This window comes from Ciona robusta, chromosome 1 (genome assembly GCF_009617815.1).
Source record: "Ciona robusta chromosome 1, ASM961781v2".
Lineage (NCBI taxonomy): Eukaryota > Metazoa > Chordata > Ascidiacea > Phlebobranchia > Cionidae > Ciona > Ciona robusta.
In genome coordinates, this window is record NC_143235.1 from 6,230,895 (window position 1) to 6,247,329 (window position 16,435).

The 16,435-nt window shown below is 34.5% G+C and overlaps 1 protein-coding gene and 1 long non-coding RNA gene across 3 annotated transcripts; one reads left to right on the plus strand and one right to left on the minus strand.

The window, feature by feature from the left end:
- The first annotated feature begins 97 nt into the window (after positions 1 to 97).
- Positions 98 to 1,588, plus strand: LOC149741840 (uncharacterized). The gene is made up of 2 exons (XR_016386496.1): positions 98 to 998; positions 1,373 to 1,588. It is a non-coding gene; the product is annotated as an uncharacterized LOC149741840 (long non-coding RNA).
- A 4,543-nt stretch (positions 1,589 to 6,131) lies between these two features.
- LOC149741841 (uncharacterized) lies at positions 6,132 to 15,597 on the minus strand. 2 transcript variants are annotated; one of them, XM_089892348.1, is made up of 19 exons: positions 15,126 to 15,597; positions 13,879 to 13,978; positions 13,578 to 13,796; positions 13,316 to 13,502; positions 13,072 to 13,237; positions 12,815 to 12,926; positions 12,614 to 12,721; positions 12,219 to 12,356; positions 11,097 to 11,152; positions 10,864 to 11,037; positions 10,157 to 10,350; positions 9,948 to 10,091; positions 9,728 to 9,842; positions 9,515 to 9,672; positions 9,058 to 9,209; positions 8,132 to 8,274; positions 7,947 to 8,075; positions 7,716 to 7,876; positions 6,132 to 7,492 (listed from the first exon to the last, which is right to left on the minus strand). In XM_089892348.1, exons 1-19 carry the CDS (start codon positions 15,337 to 15,339, stop codon positions 7,313 to 7,315), a joined length of 2,850 nt encoding a protein of 949 aa, XP_089748474.1. In that variant the 5' UTR covers positions 15,340 to 15,597; the 3' UTR covers positions 6,132 to 7,312. The 2 variants fall into 2 exon arrangements, with proteins under 2 accessions (XP_089748474.1, XP_089748466.1); XM_089892340.1 differs by having other exon boundaries at positions 6,133 to 7,492; positions 10,864 to 11,040; positions 15,126 to 15,596.
- Positions 15,598 to 16,435: the final 838 nt, after the last annotated feature.

Below are 16,435 nucleotides of genomic sequence, written 5' to 3' on the forward strand. Positions count from 1 at the left end.
TTAAAGCGTTTTCTAGCCGGTAACTTATGCATACCTAAAATACAAATGTATTCTTCATCAAACACCTTTAATTTGATTCTAATATTCATAGAAACGTCGAAATATGTTACACTGGGCAGGTATATATTCTAGCATGACTAAAGCGGGATTATTGATTTAAAAAACTTTAAGTTTCAATTAGAGCTGTATATATACCTGCTATGGTTTATCCTCTGCAGATTTAGATATATTATCTTTCTTTCAGGATATTACAGGTGAACCTATGAGAGCTTTTCTCTGCCCTATATAACTGGCCATTTTTTTCTGTTGATTTTACAGCTAACATTTTACTGGTCGTACTACTTTCTTTTTCATTTTGTTTTGTTTCAGCGACGTAGCAAAGGCCGTTTGGAGAACTCGTTTTCTTTTAAGGCCAGGGGCGATTATGACTATGATGCTGCTGTCGTAATAACGCTTGTTGCATCACAGAACAATCTGTTAATGTTTTCAGAGCAAAGAAAGACAGAGCCTATAAAACAAGTTTTTAATTGTTAGATTGTGAAATTTAAAAAAAGATTGACATTTCAATGATGGTATTATTTATTTAGAAGCCCTGTCGTTGTTAACCGCATTATTAAAGTATAAATTATGCCAATATATGATCGGCGTATCTAGGAATACAAGTTTTTGCCTAAAGCGGTTTTAATATGTTAAATGAGACTGATTGATCGCTCTAATAAAAGCTAATAAATACATATATATGCACGTGTTCGACTTTACTGCGATCGTATGTCTATTTTATGACTTTAATTAAATTTTTATGACGTATTGTGAGTATATAAAATCAATTCATATTGAAAAATAAACCTTTTCACAGTGGCACATACAATTTCTAGCATACGAAATATGGGGTTAACTGCATTTCTCCTGTCTTCCCTCTTTCTCTCTTTCAAAATTTTACCGGGCTTGACAGTTGTCTAACCAAATGCACACCGATACCAATTGTATAGTATTGTGGGGTAAGATGAGATACCTTTAGCACACCAATATATCCTGATCGCCTTTTAAATAATAAACAAAGGATTTTGCGAGTCGCCAGGACGCGCGGTTTTATAATTCTTTGAATATTTTTTTACTATACCAAATGAGACAAGAAAATATAATGAAGGAGTCCCACCCTCCCCCACTCTAATAGATGAAATGGTCTAGGCCCCACATTATAAACATCTGGGCTTCATCTAAACTTTTTTTGCAAAGTTAAGTTACAAAAGTTCAAAATAATAATAATATAATAGTAACTTTTAATTTGTCTCTTCGATTACAGTAGCGAAGATTTAGAAATGGTCTGTTATAACGCTCAGGTCCGTTATAACTCTCATGAAATAAGTTACAGTTACAGAAAACCAAGAAACAGCGATTTGCCAGGATACATTTTCTTCAGTATGGTGTTGTATTGAATTTATATCAACAAAAGATGGCGCAAAACTCCAGCTGCTTCGAGTGACAAACAACTTATTAACTAAAACCGCTGGAAAACTAGTTTAACTTATCACTTACACACTCGCTGATCAATCGAATAAGCAGGAATAATAAAACTAATGATGAAAAATTTTATTTGCGTAAATACTGAGAAAGATAACGTCCGGATTCAACAACGAGAATGTCTGCATTCGGTCAGCTGTCTGCTAGTTAAGCAGTCCTGACCTAGACCAAGTTAACATTACAAAAGTCCGATTATGTTCGACATTTTTTGGACCTTTCTGTGCGGAAATCGCCTATGCAAATGCATGGCAGTCTTATTTCAGTGCGTCTACGGACTAGAAAACATAGAAATCAATAATTTACTATTTAGAATATTAAATCTCTTATCCAGTTTTATAAATAGTAATTTGCAAAACTATATGTCCTATAATTTACCAGTTTGACTAGTTTTTATCGCACAGTATGATTTAACAGTTTACACTACCTTTGGGGCTAATACTGGTTGCAATCAACTTATAGTTTACAGAATAGTCTGTATACTTCATAGTTATACCCATTGGTATTAATTTAGCCGTATGTACAATAACACTTCAATCTTGGTGTTAAAATATTCAAAACTTATCTCTGTTATATAAATAAATGCGAATAAATGTTTAAAACATTTATCTATTAAATATTGTTTTTTTTTCCGTAAATGTCACTTAAAGGGGCTTAAACCAACGAAAATATATAGTAGAGTGGTGTAAGACGAGACTCCTAAGGAAATCTGTCCAATATGTTTGGGTGATACCTCGGGTGACCTTTATTAGTTGACATCACCTTAAAGAGCTCAAAAACCCTCAAATGTACATCGCTTTAATAAATAGAGTGAGTTTTTTTTCTAATTCCAACGACACCTTACTTGTTTTAATCGGTTCTATATAACCAAAAGTATTCCAGCTGAAACACCGTGAATTTCATAAAACTGATTTGAAATTTGCGTGGCGAAAAAAAATTAGATGTGTATTATACTCACGTGAAAAACCACTTCACAAAATTGTTGAAGCGTGGCCGCTTTCATTCAGAAAGGCGCAAGGCAGCGTTTTCGGCGAGACTCAGCATACAGTTTTAAACCAAAATATCCAGAAGCTGAACTGACATCTGATAGTTTAACTGATCACAGCTCGGTATATATCAAAGAATGTCACTGATCCTTCTAAATATATTCCTTGCATTAATGACCGACACTTGTAAACTTAGCAAACGCGCATTATACAGCAATCTGTAGTCTAGAGAATAAAAAATCAGGTTTAGCTTTTATACGAATAAAATCAGTCAGCACGTGACTAGTACGTTCCTACATCACAACCACGGAGCTCGTAGTAAAAAAAGGATAGCGCTAGAGATCACTGTTTGTGAACGAATAACTATACGCCTATGCTATTCCGATTTTAAAAGCAAAGTATTTTTGGAATCAATAAAACGGTCGTTTTTTGAATTTACCACAACAAATAAAGGTAACGTGCAGGAGTGCGCTGTTTATGCACTTTAAACAAGTACAAAGAATACGAGAAGAGTTATTTATTAATTCGCTCAACAGGTGTTATTTTACCAATTCGAAAACATACAAGAAGACAAAACTGTTGTTAATATTGATTAAGAAAATCGTTATTTTTTAAGGATACACGTCAATAACAAGAAAAAATATTGTACGCATTGAAAATCAAATTCAAACATTCTTTGTCTTGCGTCACAGTATACAATTAGGAAATATTGATATTGTTTTAACTATATTGTTTCGAACATCAATTGATAAATATATATTGTATCCTACAAAGAATCAACCCTGAGGTATAAATTGTAAACTTTATATATATAACTTGCGTCAATAGCGCCACTTCGTGGAAGTCCTCGCTGATTTAGTTCTTGCAAGGTGGCATAAATAGGCTAAAGTCACAGTCCATGTGGCAGAATGGTTGGAGCATCTGCACATAGATCACAGATTCAAGAATCAACGTTGGCGTGCATTTCCTGTGCAAGAAGGTGGCCATAATTGCCCCAACTTAGTGATCCAATGGGTTGTCTAATTTGTCAGCCACAAGGTTAGTAAAACAAAAACACCCGTGTTATTTCGACTGTTGTTGCGCCGCGTTTTAGGGTAATGGGCCAAATCTGGCTTGAAACCCAGGTCCTTACGGAACTCTGAGCTCCTAAACAGAATAGAACACGATTGTTATTGTGCTGGCGACACGTTGGGACAAATAGGGGCCATCATTTAATCATTTAAAATAGACGTATACAGAATTCGTTAAACCAGTTTATTTTGTCCTAATCTGTGTACGTCTGTTATATGTTTTTAAAGGTCGCAAGTCGCAACGTTATTTTGCTCATACCGAAAAGGTGCTAAACTTTCAGAACAAATGTTATAAATAAATGTCATTTTCTCGCATTCCACATGTTTCTGTTTGTATAATAGTACAGTTATATGTAAGCTCATTTTGCTGTTACACTGTAGAATACGTTGTTTTATATTTAAACAAATAACATTAAGGAGAATCACCATTTGTTGTGCAACATATTTCGAATAGAATAATTTGCGGATGTTCTTAAAATATACTCGATAGTGAGTTGCACAGCAAAATGCCCTGTTAACTATTAAAACGCCATTTGCGTGCTATATATACATACAACTACGTAATTTAAAGCTAGAAACAACCAAACGATATAAACAAGACATGCGGACTTTTTTGGGGGGAGAATTGGTCCAAGTAAGAATCGACATCAAGCAATAACTTAATTGGTGCAGATCCTCGCGTAGTTTTATAGAAACGTGACTTTTGGACGAGTTTCCGTCATATTGAATTTTTAACACGTCATTAATTTAAATAGGTAATTAACATAATTTTCTGGAGTTTATCTTTCATCATATTTGTTGCGTATAAATAAAGCCAATTATTACAACACCGACGTAGCCTGACTATTCGGCGTGTCCTTACCTATTATAGCACCGTATAGCCTATAGATACAAATTGCGTATTTGAAATGGGTCGTTGAGTAAAGTCATGGTTGATAATACCAATATAAAGATAAAAGACCATACATGAGGTTGCACTGCGTCACTACGTATATATGTTCCTATGACATTATACTAAAACCTTTTAAATGTGAACTGATAATCTGCAATACAAAATACATAATTCAATATATGTTCAAACGGTTTAATGATAAAACTTTAATAACCTTGACAAAGTTTTGCAACAAAATTATGATTCTTGGACTTAGTAGCTTTATGAAAAATGAAGTTTATATCACACAAGTGCTTACCACACATGTGGCCTGCGGTGGCTTAACATTCTACTGGAAGTAAATAGGCACAGAATTACCGCTAAATTGGGGAATTACCCGATCTGCTTAAAAAGCTTCGTGAGAAGATTAACTGCTTTAATTTGTGCAGTGTAATGGTATGAGAAATGAATTTCTTTGTTAGAATGGAAATACATTTTGTCTCTGCTCAACCAATGTGGTGGCAGTTAATTAAGGTGCATGATTTTGGAAAAATATGAAAATTAAAAAACGAAAACAGGGTCAAACCATACCGCTGCATGCACGGCTGCACTTACATTTAAAACGGTCGATTAACTTTAGCATGAAATAAACTAAGATATCTTTATTCAATAATTATTCGCGTGGCGATATATATATATATGGCTCGTTGATTTCCTAATGTTATTATACTATTGCCGTTCGTGCATATATGATAGTGATGAAGCACCATGTACCTAAGTTCGTACATGTGATTCACGAAGTAGGAAACTTGGGGCTAATTACTTCCCACCTTATGATATAAACATTACGTTGTAAAATCAGCGCGGAGCCTCGAGCGACCAATTTAATATGGGGAAGCATTAAAACAATTTGACTAACAATCACAAATTTATCTACATATCAGGCAATTTCTATCGTACATCTGTTATTGCAAACATCTGCCTAATTTCCTAGTATACCATATTACTTAACAATACCCCCCAGAATTTTGTCAACAAACGGTAATTGATTATATGGACGATGGGACACACCTTACTTAAAAAGAACATTACAAAGCGAACTTAAAAAGAACAATCAGCCGTCCTAACAATGTTCAATCGATAAATTAAAACGTGCAGTTTATATTGTTATGGTAGATAGGTTGGGGAAAGATGGGAAAATTTGTTAGACGAAACTTTTCTGATTCTATTTTTACGGACCCAAATTTAATGATAATCAGGTTTTAAAGTTATATATATGAAGTTTACAAGTTCCAGAATACTGTTAATGTAAATATATTTTAACTTAGTGTCCCACCTCCCCCCACATCATAGTTTTGTAGGATTTCACTGTCAAACTTTGAAAAGAATGCCTTTAATTCAATAATTAATATCTCGGTTTTTTTTTAAATATAATGTACTGATATAAAAGAAAAATAATAAATACAAAATATATTTGAAATTCATTCATATATGCATTTGGAGATAAAGTATAAGAAGTGGCTTGTGCGAAAACAATGTAGCGAATTCGTACCAAAAATGTTAAATTATTAACAGAAAAGAATGATTAAACTTGATTTTCAAGCGTACGGTATTATTTTGAGTTCTATAGGCTATATCATCCCATCAGGCGTTTTCCCACCGGCGATTTCCTTATTTTTCACGATTAGAAATGTGGGACCGGATGAACCAGATGGCACAACATGTACATTTAAACAAAAGTTAATCAGATGACGTGAGTGCTGGCATTAACCAAACGACAGTTATGTTAAGTACCATAATTATGTACCACAAGTAAAAGTATCTCTCAGTTACCGTATATATACGCTTGCTTCTATTATAAACTGATACCTAGCTTAGGCAGATCTCTATAGACATTATATCAATAACCTTTGCCATAAATGAGAATCAATTTTTGAAAACTTTAAATATTTATTTGAATGGGTGTTGAATTTTCGCCAAGTCAAATGATTTGATAATAACTTCAACCACATTCGACTTTGATATTTAGCTGTAAATATGTCAGGTTTTAAATAAACATTTGTGAATTACAAGCGTGGATCTTTCGCAACTATAAGTGGGTTGTAGAATAAATCTTTGTTTAATCTCAAATGTCGTCGAAGGTATTTAGACAAGTATAATAACACAGTGGCGAACGTTTTATCAATCACACTGGTACTTATCCGGTTCATGGTACCGCCATCCCCGTGACGTATTCCTCGTTTGATTTTAAGAGTCAATTTTGCCAACCCACAAACGACCTTTTATGCAAACGCCACAATTATGCCAACGCGGAAATCTTTTCATAGACTAATGTACATCTGGTAGTTATCATCGCTATCGGATTTTTGGTATTAAATTAAATATTTCTGCATTCTATTTAATGTGCCCAAATGATTTGATGTTCATTGTTTTGTTGTGGACGTATATCATTCTTGTATACACACGCTTTTAAACAATTTAAAAACTCACAAATCAGACAATATATAGTACGGATATAGTGACCAGCAATACAGATGGTAAATAAGCAGGTATATACATTAAAAATGTTCTGACAATGTCAAATAGGCATGAAAAACCTCTATGTAGGTATGAACACGATATATGAACTATATGAGGGAGAAATTAACGCACAGTGGTCTTAAATGTTACAATGAACAACATACGATTGTAAGCATACAGTGCTCCTATAATGTGATTGGAGGAAGAGTTGTAACACTGTTTGTAACAAAACTTGATTTACCTCGCTGCAAGGTTAGAAATTTACAAAATGTTATAGCGTGGGCTGTGGTAACCATTTAGTTTAAGTACTGTATCGAACATGATGTGTCGTTAATTTTGCAACTGCATCAGCAACCCGGCCGATTGTACCTCGTCATAACATCATGTATCCAAGTTTCATATCCTGTGGTGCGCATGTATATTCCAACGTTGTTGCGAGCACCACAAATGGCGAGAGAATGAGAAGTAATTCCAGCAACATACCAGATACCACTCCTGTTACAAACGATCGGACCACCAGAATCACCCTGATTGGGCAATGTAGGGCATTACAAAAGGTTACAGTAAGCAAAATTTTCGGGCGCATTTTAAATACTTTCATTTCGGGGTGCAAAGTTTTGATGTTGTATTCGTACTGTTTTATTAAGAAAAAATTATTAATAATTGACTGGAGATTATTGATTCGCATTACAGTTAATACAATAATCATAATCCTATTTGGTTAGAAATTACTAGTTTATAATAACTTACCTGACATGTATCCCGTCCCCCCAACACTGGGTCACCTGCGCATAAGTGCAAAGTCATATTGATCGTGTTGTAACCGCTGCCCAATTGTCGACATTGCTTATTTGACAGAATTGGTATGATTGATTCTCGAAGTTCGCTACTGAGTTCGCTCGAGTTCGTTCCTAGCAAGATTACCATAAAAAGTATGTTTATTTATGCAGGACATGTGACAAAGGGGATATAATTCCTTACTTGTTCTTCCCCACCCTGTAATGTAACAACTTTCTGTTTCACTCGGTTCCTCTCCACCAGGCAAGCAGGCAGGGCGAATATTACTTGTCCATTGTAATTTTCGATCTAATTGTATCAATGCGACATCGTCTAAAAATAAACATGCGTTAATTTTAGGCGGATTTGCAAAAAGTTTTAACATTTACTTTTATAAGTAAAATATGCTCTTTGAAAATCCGAATGAATAAATGTTCTTTTGAAACCAATTCTCTGTGTGTTGTGTTGCAAATTCAATCGAAACAATCCAAGAACGGCCGAAAACTTCTCAATGCTGTACTCATTTTTCATTCTGGAATGCCAATTCAAGCTTTCTCATACGATAATATATAGTACAGTGGGGGGAAATGGGACACTTAAGCACATATTGCTAAATAATTTCAAAATCAAAAGGTAGCTAGTACTATCATTCTTTTATTAATAAAATATAAAACACACGAGTAATTATTTAGCGATTTGCACAAAAGGTTAAAATTCACAAATTCAAAAACACACAGGATAAGACGGGACAAATTAAAATCATTGTTAATTTTGATTAATAAAGGTACTTGTTATTAGGAATATACGTAAACAACACGAAATAATCCAATATAAAACTGATTTTATGAGACCAAACCAAACTGTGCGAAATATTCCATCCTGTTTTATTTTTCTGCGATACCATACTCGATTTGTGATTTAAATTCGCAAACTTAAAATATTTGACATTTGTTGGACCGTGAGAATACTGTCGAATAATATTGTAGCATTTCTTTTTGTCTACCATTTGAATGGGTAAAAGGGCATTTACAAAATTTGCGTCTTTGCCCGAGTCCCGTCTTAAGGTGGCTGTACACAGTATCCGGCGTGCGAATTCGCTTGCGAAGACGTATACGAACCCATTACCGAGTTCCGCATGCGGCAACGAAATCCGGACGAAACAGAAAAAACAGACGAATTCCGATTGCTGTGTACAGCTGCATTTACGCCGCCCTTCTATATTACTTATATTTATTTTCACAAACTTGAAATATTTCGAAGCATACAACACATATCAAAACATAACTTAATTGGCCCATACTATAAATTTACTTACCTTTGTTGCAAACAGTGAGCCGCAGTAATAACCCATTGAGATGATACAATTGTTCCACCACAAAAGTGTAACCAGTTGCTATAATTAAAGAGGGGGGAATAAAAGTATTCTTGTAGACTTGCTTGCCATGGCCAGCTGTTTCTCCTCGATATCTAAACATATGTATAATTGCCTTAATGAAAAAAAGAGTATATATAGTAGGGTGGGGAATTTGCGACATCGTTATAACACATAATGTCCAAATATCCTTATCGTATTTTGAACAATTAACAGCGGTCTATATACTCTATGGGAGTCGTAAAGATATATTTTTATAATTCTTCGAATGTTCTTTGTTTACTACTAAATAGGACGAAAAATAGAGTTAAAAAGTGCCCCATCTACCCCACCCTATACAATATTTATTTTTAGATATTATTTTAATATCATTCGAGCCCACATTTAAACTAGAGCCTACATTTCCACCGAATATTTTTAGGATAAGCGAACTTCTTCTATTATTTGATGCAGCAACTCTCAATCCACACTGCTCCATATTTCTGCTAACTGCGTGTTGCGTTTGGTTGTGGCAGTCAATGTTGCAAATAATTGTATCATTCAAAGGTCCGTTGCAACCTGTTACATGTAAAAACTTTACAAAAGATAGAATACTTAGGATTTATAAGTTTACCTATTTCTCCCACTTGACCATGGTAACATGTTCTTTCTCTAGTTTGTGTACCAATTCCACAACTGACGCTGCAGCAGGAATATACCGACCACGGACTCCAAGTTGGGCAGAAAAACTATAAAAAATTAACAAATATCTATATATATGTAACAACCACGTATTACTACATCTTTTAAATTTTAATCGGTTTATAATGTTTAATAAACTAAACGTAGCTCACCCTTAGGTTACATGATACGCTTTCCAAAGTCAATCTATTATCACAGTTTCCTTGTAAACATGACCTACTTCGATGTCGAAAACCTTTACCACAAGTTGTTGAACATTCGCCGTAGTTCGACCACGCAGTCCATAAAGGACAAACCTTTTGGGGAAACAGTTAATAGAATTGTGGGAATAGAAAGTAGCCATGTATGCTTGGTGACTTACTTGTGTGTTGCAGACGTTACTTTGGAAAGCACTGCCATTGCAGGTGCTATGTAAATTACCAGCAGAACAAATTCTATCTCTTGTTCTCACTCCCCCATTACAGGAAGTCGAGCAAGGACTGTATGGCGACCATTCACTCCAACAAGGAGCCGAGCTGCATGTTTTGTACTTGATTGATTCACCCATGCACCTTCCTGTTAAAAATTGCCATTCAACAAATACATATTAACCACAAGCCTATATGGAAGGATTTAGCTAATAATGTATAGCCAGCCACCTGTTTCCGTCTAGTTTGATAAACAACAATTTAAGAAGACATTGGCTCTTTTAACCTTGCGTGACCGGATTGCCGGAAAACTACAGTCGTTATTACACAGGTGATCTGTTTCACACACCTCTTGCTAGCTTATAAAGGTCATAGGAGTTATAGCACGAATTTAACTTGTGGGTGAATGATTTTTCAGATTTTTATTTGCGCGTTTACCAACTGTGCCACGGCACCGCGGTATTAAGAAACCCGTGTAATAACGATTATCGTCATTGCCCTGGCACGTGAGTAAGCAAGCGATTTCGGGAGCTACCATATATAGTGGTAAATAGTCATTGCTTTAGGTAAATTTAACAATGACTGAGAATAAAAACAACATAAGTTAACATAAAATGGCGGTTCAATGAAAATTATGGTAAAAAAGAATACAACAATTTACCTCTTAATGTGCACACTCTTCGTTTTATTGAAACTCCAACACCACAAGAATTTGAACATTGGTTCCATGGACCCCATTTATTCCAATGCGGGTAACACGGTGAACTGGATGAGCATTGCGAGACTTCCGCTGGTAGCTGTGTAAAACTCGAGCACATATTTTCAGAATTGGGCACTGCTGTGAAAAATCCGTGATTGGAAATTTGGCAAAAATAAGATATATTTAAAACTTACTTTCCGTCATGTGTATTGACGAGTTTGCGTTAACGCCCAGTTCGTCCTCCCAGGTACTAAATATTAACAAACGTTTAAACTATATAGGGTGGGGTACGACGAGACACCTACTTAAAAATAACTCGTTTTATACAAATATAATGTACAAATTAAAATATATCTCGTTTTTGGAATAATACCAAGAAATTAGTACTAACATTTTTTTTATTAACTGGAAACAATTCAAGGAAATAAATTAAGACACACGATGAGGTATTTAGCGATTCGCACAACAGGTGTAATTTTACAAATTTGAAATCAAACGGGGTAAAACGGGTAAATTTAAAATCATTGTTAATTTTTATTAGGAATACACGTAAATAAGACGGGATAATACTGTACGCTTGAAAATCAAGTTTAAACATTCTTTTTCTTGCACCATACTGTTTTAGTTTTAACGTGTTATACCTACATTATGTTATTGCGAAATAATTGGTATCGTTCGAACTTCAATAAATAAATAATGTATCCTACAAATGTAAATGAACAGAAAACTGATAAAAAATATTAATACATTTTACATTTTTACACTGTTTTTCGTACAAGCTACTTCTCATAAATTATCTCCAAGTGCAAATGACTGAATTTTGAATATATTTTCCATATATTATCTTGTTACTATAAATTCCTAACAATAAATAAACTTATTAATTAAAATTAACAATGATTTTATACTATCCCTTGCCCTGTGTTCTTTTGAATTAGTAAAATTTCACACCTGTTTTGCGAATTGCTAAATAACTCCACGTGTGTTTTAATAAATATATATTTTTTTAATTGCTGTCAATTAATAAAGGATTGATGGTACAACTCGTGGTATTACCCCAAAACCGTGTCTTTTAATTTTGAAAATATCGAGCAATATGTGCTAAAATGTCCCATCTTACCCCACTGTACTATATTGAAAATAAAGAGTGTAATAAACAGCTTTTTTAAGTGTCGTTTGTGAAACAAGTTTTTTGGGTATTCCAATAATCGACAATCAAAAAAATGATTTTGAAAGTTAAAAAAGTAAGAAAGATATTTTTACTTTGTTTTCTCGTTTAATTAAAATGATTTTTATAAGACACTTTATCAACATACACGCATTGCTGATGTCTTGTTCGTGTTCCGCTTCTTCCACAAGTTTTTGTACATGGTGACCACGTCGACCAAACCCAACGTGGGCATGTGACTGGAGGAACGCATGGTCTGATTTGTGTATATCGGTTGTCGCAAACACTGTGAGGATGAAATAAAAACACATAATAGGCAACAGTCTCTTTACGATATGAATATTATTGTATGTGTCGGCAGCTTATATACATTTATACCAAACTTCGATTACAAAATATTTATGTTGGTTTAAAGCTACATTTGTTTTGAAGATCATTACGCCATAAACGCTTGCGAATGCGTTCATTGCGTCCTAAAGTTGTTTGCTGTAATAGGTTGAAGCGAATTGTGAGCTAATGACTGCAAGTTTATTTATATCTTACATTTGCAACAAGTTTGAACCATTTCTTCTACACCCGCGCGCTCGACGTTGTATCCCTGCTGGTCCACATGAAACTGAACAAACACTCCAACTGGACCAAAGCAAAGTCCTTACAAATGTATACCACGTTAGCAAAGAATTAAAATGCGCATTGAAATTGCACATAGATAAAATTAATGAAAACTTTTCTTAAACATGTTACCCCGTGGTAAGGCTTGTGTTGTCCCCCACATGTAGTTGTGTATTGTAAGTCAGATTGTGTTGTTCTTCGGTGCACGTGGAGTTTAAACAGATCTTTTTATCTTCAAAATTTTCTAAATGGCATTGCATTTATAAATTTAACAAAAATATTAAAAGCAAAGCTTTTAAAGTTTAATGTTTTGTCAAATCGATTAGTTTTATTATTTAACATAAGGGACAAATAGGAAAAATCTTTAATCAGCTGTATTAAGTACAAACCATTTTGACAAGTTCCAACCACGCATGATCGTGTTCTCTTAACTTCTTTCCACTCACCACAACCAACGTCACAATTACTCCATGTTGACCACGATGATGTGTTTAACAAACATCTTTGAGTATTGCAAGCTTTTTTGTGCGACGACAAACCAGAGCAACCAATGGTCTGAAAAAAAAGACTTGCTGTTTTATTAGCTCAAAAAATATCTTCACAAGATTGTACAAAAACATTTAAATGATTCACCTCGTTTTCTTGAACTACACATATCCTTGTTCTTTCTTTGATTCCGCCTCCACATGTTTTGGAGCAGTTTCCAAATGCCCCCCAAGTACTCCAATGTGCATCACATCGATTAGACAAGGTGCAAGTTATGATACTAAACATAGGTCCGTTGCACCCTGCCACAACGGTAAAACCTTCAGTGCAGAATCTTAAAGCAAAAAAATAACAATAAATCCTAAAGCAGCAATATTTTGACTGGAATCAAAAATTGAAGAAAACTAACCTTGTTCTGAGCATTCGCCCTTCCCCGCATGACTTGCTACACCTGCTTGCAACCGACCAATTACTCCACATGGGACACGTATGTGTATTGCATTGTTCATGGCGGGTGTCGTTTCCTGGGCAACCACGTGTAATGGTTTGATTTTCGCAATACCTTCGCAAAGTTCGCGTTCCTCCGCCACATGAAGCACTGCAACGGTTTTCCCCAAACCAGGGTGTCCTAATAACCAAGCACATTTCAATTAGTAATATTAATACAAAACTTGTATTATTTGTATTAAAAAGTGTTTCCATATGCTTACCAAGTAGGACAATCTCCGGAAACGTAGCAATCAAAAAGCACCTGAGTAAATAACGTAATAGGTACTTGGATATCACGCTTGTGGCGACGTGCGTTGACGCCTAAAGAAAAAATGTTTTTTAACTTTGCCTTAAGTTATAATTGGAAAAAGACATGTTAAGTATGTTTACTATTTAATTAAGTGCACCAAGCATGATTGTAGTGGCATCAGTCTACCGCAATACCGCATTTACACGGATTCTATCAAAAGACTTTCAAAACGAGCAGGTCGTTATTAATACGTCATAGACTCAAGTAGCGGTTTTATTGCATCATAAGATCTCAATGATCAATCGATGAAATCAATTCTATGAAATATTTTGATTTGTCATCGTATCACTTTCGTGTTAGTCTCGCGCGTCTCTGTACAAATACCTTAAATATTATAATAGTACCCTGCCCTCGCAGATACGAAAAATCAGGATTTTGCTAATCCCATTCAAACCTCCACACGCACACATTGATTGTAGGTTCACAATATTATTAAACTGATAAAACTTTTATCTTTAAATTTTTACAGATAACGACAAACAATTAATTTGTGGACAAGTCACTGTTATGTTTTTATATAAATTAGTTGTTATATATACGTATCGGGTTGGGGTTTTAAAATTTAAAAGAAAAGATTAACTTGTGGTAAGGATTAAAACATCATCAAAGGTTGACTTGTAGTTCCGCAAACAACGTTGCGGTAAGAGATGAAACTCTCCTTTAATATAATTGAAGTGTTATTTTGTTATATGCGGGTATAATTTTAGTAACTTTTATCTGTTTCCTTAATCCGTCAATCGAGTTGTCGAATCGAATTAAGCCAGACTTAATTTTATTAACTGCTAATCCTCAAATGCAATGGGCGTGGTTGTTAATACATCATATGCGGATCACATTGATCATAATAAAGTTCTAAACAACCACACCTTCTTCAAGATCCTTCCAAGAACTTGTTAACGCCACAGTCGCTAAGTTTCTTTGTTTAGAAGTGCGGAGATTTCGTATCGTTACAAGATACTTTAATGATAATTTATATATATACAACAAATGTCAAAATATTCAATATGTTTCAAATTTTGTTTTTAAAAACATTCTTAAATTACCCCCAGGTTGCCCTTTGCTCCCTCTAGTTCGGATTATATAGACAAATTGTATAAAAGAAGTAAAACTAAGTAGATGGGCCGTGAAAACCATCAACTAATTTCTCTAGAATTATACCTTTCTCAAGAATGAAAATCTTTCTTTGAATTCGTGTTGAAGTAAAGGTGAACGTGGAAAATGTTTGGTTGGGAAAATACGGCCGGTGATTCCCCTTTAAATCAACGCTTCGAAATCTATTGCGACGTTTTTGCAATGAACCATGATTTGGCAATGCACAAACAGTGACAAGAGGCAGTAACAATAATGGAACTATAAATAATTTAAGCAACATTTTATTTACGCTTTTGTTTTATGCCTGCAAAATAATAAGACAGAGAATTAAAATTAATCCGCTTGAGCCGGTGTTCCGCATAACTACCAACGGACGTGTTACAAGACTATTTACGCGACAACCACAGGCTTTTTCCTCGAACGGAACTGTCTATGTTCTGCCTGGCGAACCTGGTTTTACTGCTTTATACACCTTCCGTTGCTTTGGGTTTATATACAACGGAACTTTTTTCAATTTAATTTCCTGTCGCAACAATCCCGCGCCCACCCGTTTTCGTTGTACATAATTGTCAAAGTGATGCCATGACATGTGTTTATATTTGTACATAACTAAATAAACTTTTTCTTTCTCCTTCTATCTTTAACTGTTCTTTATTACAATTAACCTTCGGCCAAAACTATTTTATTCGTTTCAATATTTTATTGCCAATATTCGAAACTTAACTATTATAGGTGCGTTCTATTTTTTTGTATTAAAGAAAATAAAAAACTTGTTGCAACAACAAAGACATTATTCTTAATTCCTCTTCAGCATAAACTTTCGTGTTACTAAAACCAATGAGTTTAAATGAAATAATCTAACCGCCACACATACCCACACCCGGAAAACAAGCATAGTTCTAAACAAGTCTAAAGTCCAAAAACTAATTTAAAGACGTTTAGCGGCATAATATCAAGTTTTTTGTGTGGAATGCAAGAGCACAAGCCACCGAGATAATTAATTAAGCCTTCGATTCTGCGCTTCATTAATTTTCCCATGATAGGTTAAGCCGATTTCGGTATTTGTCATTAAATAATACGGATATGCAAACATCATCGAGAAAGATAAAGACGCACGAAGTGTTATTTTTGTTATTTAGATACGATCGTGCAATATTTGGCACAGTCCTCCGACCAGTACAGTAAGTTTTGGTTAGAGTTTATGTCGAAATGAGTTTTAGGCTTTTTGTTAAAACATATGAAAACTATGATACAACTGGTCAATGCATTGCTACGATCGCTGTTTATACAATCAATAAATGCTGGTATTTCTTTTTAATTCATATTATCTAATCGTATCATATACAAGCGTAAATTAAAAACTGCTAGGAATTTTT

What these genes read in the sequence shown, in the direction of transcription:
- LOC149741841 (XM_089892340.1), bottom strand. Translation starts at nt 15,339, where the DNA reads ATGTTGCTTAAATTATTTATAGTTCCATTATTGTTACTGCCTCTTGTC. An exon ending in GTGTAGTTCAAGAAAACGAG is followed by an intron (nt 13,238 to 13,315) that starts GTGAATCATTTA and finishes CTTTTTTTTCAG; the next exon opens with ACCATTGGTTGCTCTGGTTT. An exon ending in GTCAATACACATGACGGAAA is followed by an intron (nt 11,041 to 11,096) that starts GTAAGTTTTAAA and finishes GATTTTTCACAG; the next exon opens with CAGTGCCCAATTCTGAAAAT.